General features: G+C 32.7%; 1 protein-coding gene across 1 annotated transcript; it reads left to right on the forward strand.

Annotated features, from left to right (window-relative positions):
• The first annotated feature begins 424 nt into the window (after window positions 1-424).
• Window positions 425-6453, forward strand: LOC120080055 (beta-amyrin synthase-like). The gene is made up of 15 exons (XM_090315011.1): window positions 425-821; window positions 1160-1366; window positions 1454-1543; window positions 1700-1888; window positions 2167-2421; window positions 2782-2970; window positions 3193-3306; window positions 3638-3757; window positions 3857-3979; window positions 4570-4668; window positions 4787-4846; window positions 4956-5002; window positions 5361-5763; window positions 5865-5948; window positions 6057-6453. The coding sequence occupies exons 1-15, from the start codon at window positions 621-623 to the stop codon at window positions 6165-6167; spliced, it is 2292 nt and encodes a 763-aa protein (XP_090171137.1). The 5' UTR covers window positions 425-620; the 3' UTR covers window positions 6168-6453.
• The last annotated feature ends 3194 nt before the right edge of the window (window positions 6454-9647 follow it).

Below are 9647 nucleotides of genomic sequence, written 5' to 3' on the forward strand. Positions count from 1 at the left end.
CATTTTTAATTACCACGAAGGAGGTACTATGAGCATACTATACTCCCTTTATTGATTGCCACTCAACTCTTAAAGTGTTGACATGACATACACAATAAATAGAGATAAATATAAAACATTTTTCATATCCCTGTAATATTATAGTTTTTTTTTAAAGGAGAAAACATAAACAATAAACCACAAAACATGAAGAGAACTCAGTTGAATTTGTCCTCTCTAGACTTTGAATAACGACGTAGTGATCTAAGTTAAATATGAGGCGATTGGTGCACAATTTGGAACTAATTAAAAAGTCAAATACGTTGTTTTAGAGATCTTTCAATTTGGGACGAAATTTTCTTTTTTATATTAAAGAATAATTTGTATCTTCCTAAAATAAGTTTTGAAACCAAATATAATAATCGAAAACCACTTTTAAATATATACGAAAAGTACTCACTTTTGAAAGTTTAAAAAGAAAGGAAACATCAATATCATCGGTATAAAAAATTAACCATCACTCCCAAACATACATGCAGGTTGAGACATTGTAGATAATTAATATATTTCTATATATAGGGAAGGGTTTTGAGTGCAAACTCAATCAAGTAGTTTGGGTGGAGAACTTTTCATAGTGAAAGATGTGGAGACTTAAGTTGGGAAAGGGAGAAAATGAGGAATATTTATTAAGTACAAACAACTTCATTGGAAGGCAAACATGGGAATATGATCCTGATGCAGGCACACCTCAGGAACGAGCTCAAGTTGAAGCTGCACGTCAAAGTTTCTACCACAATCGAAATCATGTCCAATGTAATAGTGACTTGCTTTGGCGATTTCAGGTTTTGTTTCCAATAATATTACTTACCTTTAAATACTATTTTCATTCCTATACTTTTGATTTTACTTTATTTTGGTCTCTTTGTAATTTTAAAATGTTCACTCTTCGAAACGTTTATTTTGGAAACAAGTGTCGAACAATCGTTACGTGAAGCTTCAGAAAGTGCGATTGTGATAGTTGGTATATATATAGAAAAGAATAATGAATAGAAACAAAATAGATATTTAAACAGAATAATATAATTTATTTTGAAACAAGAAGCTGAAAGGAAAGAACTCTAGAATATAGACTATTTAAATTTAGGTGGTGCATAATTTTGATTATTTTGGAAGGGCGTAGTTTCTAAGAGAGAGAAATTTCAAACAAACAATTCCAAAAGTGGTTGTGGAAGAAGGAAATGAAAGTGGGAAGAAGGAAGTAATCATAAAGAAGGAAACCGTAAAGATTGCATTAAGAAGAGCTGCAACTTTCTTTGTAGCCTTACAAAGCGACCATGGCCATTGGCCTGCAGAAAATGGTGGCCTTTTGTTCACTTTACCTCCTCTAGTAAGTCTATTACATTTTAACTTTATTCATTTTGTAAATATGTGTATACTTTCTATGTAATAAATCTACCTTATTTGTCGTGAAAAGGTATTTGCGTTGTACATCACAGGACATCTTAATAAAATACTTTCAGAAGAGCATCAAAAGGAAATCCTTCGTTGGATATATTGTCATCAGGTGAAAACTAGGCTAATTTTTTAATTTTACTTCATTTCAAATTATGAAATATAAACATCTTACTTTGGAGTTATAAGATGAGAACAATAATGAAGCTTATGATCTTTTTGCATTGATATAATTGATATCTTTATCCATGAACATTAACCGTAACAGAATGAAGATGGCGGATGGGGATTAAACATTGTGGGAGAAAGTTGCATGTTATGCACCACTCTAAACTACACTGCGTTGCGTTTGCTTGGGGAAGGAGCTGACAAGGATGGCTGTAGTAGAGCTAGAAATTGGATTCTAGATCATGGAGGTGCTCTCTACACACCTTCTTGGGGAAAGATTTGGTTTGCGGTGAGTAGTAGTATTTAACTTCCACAAACAATCATAGCTTGGTCTAATTGTAAATAGGTCGGGTACATGATTTTGTTAAAGGGCTAAGAGGTCATGATCAAATATTGTAGGGTCAGACAGATTGTCTCATGAGATTAATTGAATTGCACATAAACTAGAATAAACACTTATGGATATAAAAAAAAATTAGTATTTAATTTCTACCTATTTATAAATTATTATTATTATTATTTTCTTCAGATTTCTATTAAATGGAGTAATTTGCATATGATCTATAGATTCTGGGGGTGTACGAATGGGAGGGAATAAACCCAATGCCACCAGAAGTTTGGATGTTTAGACCAGAAAAAGTAGGTATAAATCCTGGAGGTCTTTATTGCTATTGTCGATTGACATACCTTCCAATGTCCTACTTATATGGGAAGCGTTTCGTGGGACCTCTCACTCCTCTCATTTTACAACTACGACAAGAAATTTACATTCAATCTTATACCAACATCAAATGGAGTTCAACTCGACATTATTGTGCAAAGGTAATTCAATTGAATGTTTTGAATCTCTTATCCAGCACTTCAAACCACCAGGTACATGGGGATCTCGTTGTCCAGTCTACAAGTCGTAGCCTAGGGACAACGTTGATTTCTGTAATCTTAGTTATTCTCTCTAATAATAAATTGCTCTCTCCTTCTCCTCGTAGATACAACTAATACACTGTTAATGAGCTATGTAAATTTCTATGTCAATTCTCTTATGCTTACGTTTTTTTTTTCTTATCTTTATTTGTTAATTTCATGACAGTACTCATAATTGATCAACAAAGGAACTTTTAATTTATTCAATAATATGTTATATATGGGGCTTTCACAATGTGTTGATTGCACTTGTTTATATAGGAGGATAAATGCTTTGAACGTCCACTGATTCAAAAGTTAGCATGGGATGCTCTTCAATACTTTGGAGAACCTATTCTTAACAGTTGGGCATTTAAAAGAGTCAGAAATCGTGCAATCCAAATAACTAAGGAACATATTGATTATGAAGATCATTGTAGTCATTACATCACACTTGGATGTGTGGAAAAGGTTTTACTCATAAGTTTAAAGTTGTTAGTTCATTACTGTAATTACTATTCTTCGTTTGATAATCATTTACAATTTGGTGTTTTATTTTTTAAAATTAAGTTTATAAACATTGATTCTACCATTAATTTCTCTGTACTGTTATTTATTTTGACGAGTGCAAAGGTAATTAATAAAATAAATATTAATTATATTGACATGATAGTGGGTTACTAAAACATGCAGCCATTATGCATGGTTGCTTGTTGGGCGGACAACCCTAATGGCGAAGCTTACAAGAAGCATCTTGCCAGAGTCAAAGATTATTTATGGATGGGTGAAGATGGAATGAAGATGCAAGTTAGTATTATTCCTTCATTTTTATTTTTGCTCACGTATCCATCATTTTAGTTTATTTTGATTTCGATAGTTTTATTTTTTTTAATCATCATTTTGATTCCTAATATACTTTCAATTTTAGTTGGTCATGGTCCTTGAACTTGTAAAATATTACAAAAATAGTATTCAAACTTTTTGTTTTTTTAAAAAAGAATGCTACAGGAACGATATCAATTGGATTATTATACTAATTGATATATTATATAAAAATTATTTGTAAATATTAGAAGTTTTTAAAATTTGTGTAATATTAGGTTCTATTTTGACTCATTTATATATTTCTCACATATAGAGTTTTGGAAGCCAATCTTGGGATGTTGCCTTTGCAATTCAAGCAATTCTTGCTACTAATCTTCACGATGAATTCTCAGACGCACTAAAAAAAGGGCATGATTTCATTAAAAAATCACAGGTATATATGGTGCTAATAATGAGAATGGTTAATTTAGAGAAATATTATGTTAATTTTATTTGTCTTTTTTTTTTTCTTTGTCTTATGATATATATAAAGATCAAGGAAAATCCTCATGGCGATTTCAAACGAATGTATCGTTACATATCAAAAGGAGGATGGACATTCTCAGATCAAGATCATGGAATGCAAATTTCTGATGGCACAGCAGAAAATTTAATGGTAACATGTATAATTTTACAAATTGGTTAAATTACAAATTTGATCCTTAAAGTTCCATAACATCTCATAAATTTTACAAAAGCTAATTGGGATGGATAACACTTTTAGGGATAACAATCAAGTGTATGACAACATTTTTAAATAATTACAAATATAGCAAATTTTAACAGTGAGACTATCATCAATAGACTTCTATCAGCAATATAGTCTATCATTGATAGAGCTCTATTAGTGATATTATTTATCATAGACATACTCGTACGAACAATATGGTCTATCACTGATAGACTTTGAGCGTGAAGAGCTTGATCTAAATTTTACTATATTTGTAATTTTTTTACAATATGCTATATTTGCTAATACTTTGAGCTTAATTGTTATATTTGCGACTGTCCCTTTGATAAAACCCTCATAAGTAGTATTTATCGTAGAATCAGTTATTTAGAAAGAATTCATCAAATCATAGGGTAATTCCAATTATAAACTACTTTGACTAATTTCTATCTTTATTCGAAACATGATGACCAAATTTATAATTTAACCTTAAAAATCTAACTATTTGTTAATTGTTATTGTAAACAATGTTTCAGTGTTGTTTGATACTATCAACAATGTCTTCCGATATTGTGGGAGATCCTATGGAACCACAATGTTTTTTTGATGCTGTGAACTTACTTCTTTCCTTACAGGTAATTGTAATATTCAAAATATTTTTAACTATAGTTTTTTAAAATACTTCTGTATAGATATTTAAATTAACTATAATTTATATAAACAACCAAACCTTTTTTTTTGTTAATTAAATAGGCAAAAAATGGTGGAATGGCGGCCTGGGAGCCTACTGGCATTTTACCTTCATGGTTGGAGGTAAATAATTAATTTGTGACCTATATACAATTTTTCTAAAAAATATATAAAATATTAAACATACGAAAAAAGGATTGTTAATTAACTTTTTTTATCCTTCATTTTTTAGCTACTAAATCCAGTGGAATTCTTCGAATACACAGTACTGGAGCTTGAGTATGTAATTCTTTTTTTTTTTTTTTTTTAATGTAAAAACTTCATATTAAAAAGAAGATTATGGGTCTATTTAGATTGCCAGTGAAAAATAGTGTTTTTAAATGAATTTACTATTATATTAAAAAAAATTATAAAGAATTGTTAGAATTAAAATATTCTTGTATTTGATTTCATTTCGTTAAAAAGTATTTTTATACCCAAGTTCTAAGTACAAAATGATTTTTGAAAATTTTACAAAAATGATTTTTTTTCCAAAATTAAATCCTTAAAAAGGCAGTCTAAATATACCCATTGTGGAATTCAATTTTATCCCTTCTTCATAAAATTATTGTTTGATGAATGAAATTGGTAAAAATAGATACGTAGAATGCACAGCATCAGCAATACAAGCTCTAGTGCTATTTAAGAAGCTGTTTCCAAGTCACAGGGAGAGAGAGATCAATAATTTTATAGAGAAAGCAACAAATTACATCAAACAAATTCAGAAAGAGGATGGATCATGGTATGGAAACTGGGGAATATGTCACATTTATGCTACATATTTTGCTATAAAAGGATTAGCAGCAGCTGGAAACACTTATGAAAATTGCTTTGCAATAACAAAAGCTGTGGAATTTCTACTTAAAATTCAATGTCCGGATGGTGGATGGGGAGAGAGCCATCTTTCCTGTATTAAAAAAATATATATTCCTCTTCCAGCCAATACTTCCAATCTAGTTCAAACTTCTTTTGCTTTAATGGCTTTGATCCATGCTCAACAGGTTTGTTATTTTGTTTTTTTTTTTTTGTGTTTTTTAATGAAATTATATTGTATTAAATATATGATTATTAATAATAAGCATGAGATTAATAATGATTACAGGCAAGGAGGGATCCAACTCCTCTCCACCATGCTGCTAAACTGCTAATTAACTCTCAGTTTGAAGATGGTGATTACCCTCAACAGGTGTGGTTAATTATTAATTAACATTATATTTTCAATACCCTAATTATTATTATTTTTATTTATTTAAAAAGATATATAAATATATATATATTTTTTTTATAATGGCAGGAAATAACCGGGGCTTTTATGAAGACTTGCATGCTTCATTATGCATTATACAGGAATGTATTTCCCCTATGGGCACTTGCAGAGTATTATAATTTGGTTTCATTGCCTTAACTCTCTACATACAAGAATTTTCGTACGTATATTGTGAATCTAGTGATGGAGAAACATTTTGGATTCTTATTTTACCAAATAAATAAAACTTTGCACTAAAGTAAGTTCTATATCTATCAATGATTAATTTATCATTGATAGTTAGTCAACTTTCCTGGACTTAGACTACTCTGGGAATATCAACCTCATGCTTCCTTATAGCATTTGTTTGAGATAGTAAGTGAACATCAATATTTGTAACATAGCTTTATAAATAAAACTTTATTTGAGATCCTATTTAAACCAAGTCAAATGATTTCATACCATAACTTAGGGTGTTCAAATAACCCGACAACCCGAACAACTCGGACTACCCAACTCAAAATGTAAGGGTTGGGTTAGGTTAGTTTTGTTCTTGGATTGGGTTGGGTTGAATTTTTATATTTTTATTCGGTTGGATTGGGTTGTGGGTTGGCTAAAAAAAAATTGGGTTGACCTAGTCCAACCTGTATTCATCTTTGTTTCAAGTTTGATTACTTTGTATGGATTAACTTGTGAATTTTTAATATTTTTCTTTTAAGATTGTTATGATATTTATATTTGTTTAAATTTTGCAATAAATATCATAGATATTTCGTATTTAACATTCGAATTTTATGAGATTTTAGTTATTAGTCATATGCTGTATAATAAATTTACATATTTTTCATTAAAAATAAAAAATAAGTTATAACCCGAAAATCCAATCCAATCCAATCCGAATTTTTAGGGTTGGATTGGAAACTTTATTTGAGTCGTTTGGGTTGCCAATCCAACTAATTTGAATTTTCGGGTTGGTCCAAAAAACACCCTCAATACAACCCATGTACATCTTTCACTACAAGAAAAAGGAGTTCCCCCGACGCCTAAATCGATCGTCGGGAGAAAGGGTGTCTCTCGACGACGTAAAATGGCGTTAGGAGACCCCGAGAACTCCCTTTGCCGATCTCTCTCATTTTTCCCATCCTTCTTCCCCACTGATCTCCTCCCCCCGCTTCGCTCCCTCGCTTGTCGAGCCCTCTCCCTTCCCTTTGTGTTTTGGTCCTTCAAGTAGCCCACCGCTGCCGCCGCCGCCATCGCTCATTCAGCCGTCGTCTAGTCCAGCCGCCACCGCCGCTACCTCCCCTCCTTCAACCGCCAGCCCACCGAGACTGAAAAATGAAGTTCAAAACAGATTTGTAATTTGGAACATTAGAACAACCTAGCTCTGATACCAATTGAAGAAAATCGATCACGAGGATTTCCATGAGCAGCGGAAAGATCATTCCAAATTACAATCATGTATGAACTTTATAAATTACAGTCATAAATAGAAACATACGGTTATACAATCAATAAAGAAATTATAGATGAAACTACAAATGATCAAGAAGAAATCTCTACACACATTTGTAGAGTCGTCTCCACGCTCCTTGATCACAAACGCTCGAACACAGCAACTTCGAACGCTCATCCAACACAACCACTACACTACACGAATACCGTGCACTCAGACTCAGCGATGGCCTCAGTTACAAACACCTCAACAGCACGAATGGCCTCCACAGAACCTTGACGGTGTCGAGTTGAGTATGACACCACCAAGAAGGGTACCTTGGTATTCTGGTGTGAGAATCCAGAGGGTGAACTCTGTGTGGACTTGGTTTGAGGCAAAAGATGGAAGAAATATCAATCGTGTAAACGATTAAGCAAGTGAGAGAAGGTTGAACCTATCGTATAGGTCGATGCCCAATCGTTTAGCAAAAGCTAAGCGATCGTCTAGCAAAAGCTAAGTGATCATTAAGCTCATCGCTTAGCTGCGTGTCTGTCACCTACAAACACTACACGATCGTTTAGCTCACTCCAAGTTGTCGCTTAGTAAATTCTATTTACTTGACAACTTCCGTTCCGTGAGATTATTTTCCGAGAGAGAATTCACAAATCTCAAACTTCAACATTACTAAAATTAGGAAAATAATTTTCTTTTTATCTCACGGTTACCATGAAACCACCAATACCTCCCACTCAATTGGTTATTAGAGAAAAAGATTTAATTATCCAATAATTAATATTATTATAAATATAAATGATAACCAACTTATCATACTATATTTATAACCTATAGTTTTAATATTTCATCTCATGAAACATATAAACCATAGTTCTTTTTCTATTCCATGGTACTTAATGTAAATCTCATTTACATTAATCCTCCACTAAATGTATCTCATACATCATACCGATCATATCATATATAATCGAATTACCCCTTGTCAATTTGAACATTTCAAATCAACACCAAGAACTGATCCTCAACTGAATCCATTGAGCTACCAAGGGGACCTTATGAACCTGTAGCTCGAAGCTCCAATGGTACGTGAATAACTAACTAAACTCTTTAGTCACGGGATCCACCATCCGTTAACTGTCAGGCACTCCACTAAAGACCGACAACTGAACTCTCCTTACCACAGATATATTATGTATCCATCTTAACCAATCAACAATACGACAACCCTTTACAGATCGCTCGTAAGTATAGCTCGGCCAATAACCATTATGCCCCTATAGTTACATCAACACCTTAAGTACCACTGATCCTTCTAATGAACGTAAGTCATAGTCCTACTATGACTAAGTCCTCTCTTCCAAAGAGATGTTGTGGCCATTATGTTCAAGCCTTGGAATCAGCCCTTAAGGGAGCAATCTCTCTACTTATCCCTACTTCGGGAAAGAAGTGAATTCCATCTTGTGGATTGAGTTCTCAGCTCCCAGATCAGACAAGTCCCCGAAAAGGTAAGCATGTTGAATTGACAATCTGGCCATTCTCACCCATACTAATCAAAGGACCGCCCTCAAAGGCAGAAGTTTCCAAAACACTCAGGATTGAGGTCGTGTACCTAGTCATCTCGTGGTCCGACTTATACAAACTCTTTGTATAGGACACCCTCGCTCGCACATCTCTAAATGAATGGTCAGGATCTACCATCTGTAGTAGTTTACAACACTTTCAAACCTCTACAAAGAGGGTCGTATCCATAGTGTCACCACAATCAGGTATCCCACCTTAATCCTTATACTACAGACCTATTTAAGTTATCACTTAAGGAATGATCCACTTGTATATCACATATACATGCTTAAGTTCACATAAGATAACCAATGAGCTTTGATTATTGGATATGAGTAAATGCCAGAATGAAATAACAATTATTTTATTCATCAAACAATGTGTATCATTACAAACAATGAGACTCTAGGAGAATTAGGACACCAATCCTAGCAAGATTGCCTACGTCCATGGGAAGATCTGAATTCTTTTACTGATGAAGATTGCGTACAGATTTTTGTTGTTTACAGAAAACTAAGAAAATGATGATAACTCTCTCATGTTTGAATTTAAAATCAAGGTATTTATAGAGTATACCAACTGACCATTTACAAAGTTAGTTATAAACAAACAAAAAACTGAGGTATTTGAGT

Source organism: Benincasa hispida, chromosome 6, assembly GCF_027475165.1.
Source record: "Benincasa hispida cultivar pf3 chromosome 6, pf3_genome.v1.1, whole genome shotgun sequence".
NCBI classification, from domain to species: domain Eukaryota; kingdom Viridiplantae; phylum Streptophyta; class Magnoliopsida; order Cucurbitales; family Cucurbitaceae; genus Benincasa; species Benincasa hispida.

Coding starts and splice junctions, on each gene's coding strand:
- LOC120080055 (XM_090315011.1), top strand. CDS start 621: ATGTGGAGACTTAAGTTGGGAAAGGGAGAAAATGAGGAATATTTATTA. Junction 822..1,159: donor ACTTGCTTTGGCGATTTCAG/GTTTTGTTTCCA, acceptor GGAAGGGCGTAG/TTTCTAAGAGAGAGAAATTT. Junction 3,980..4,569: donor GCACAGCAGAAAATTTAATG/GTAACATGTATA, acceptor ACAATGTTTCAG/TGTTGTTTGATACTATCAAC.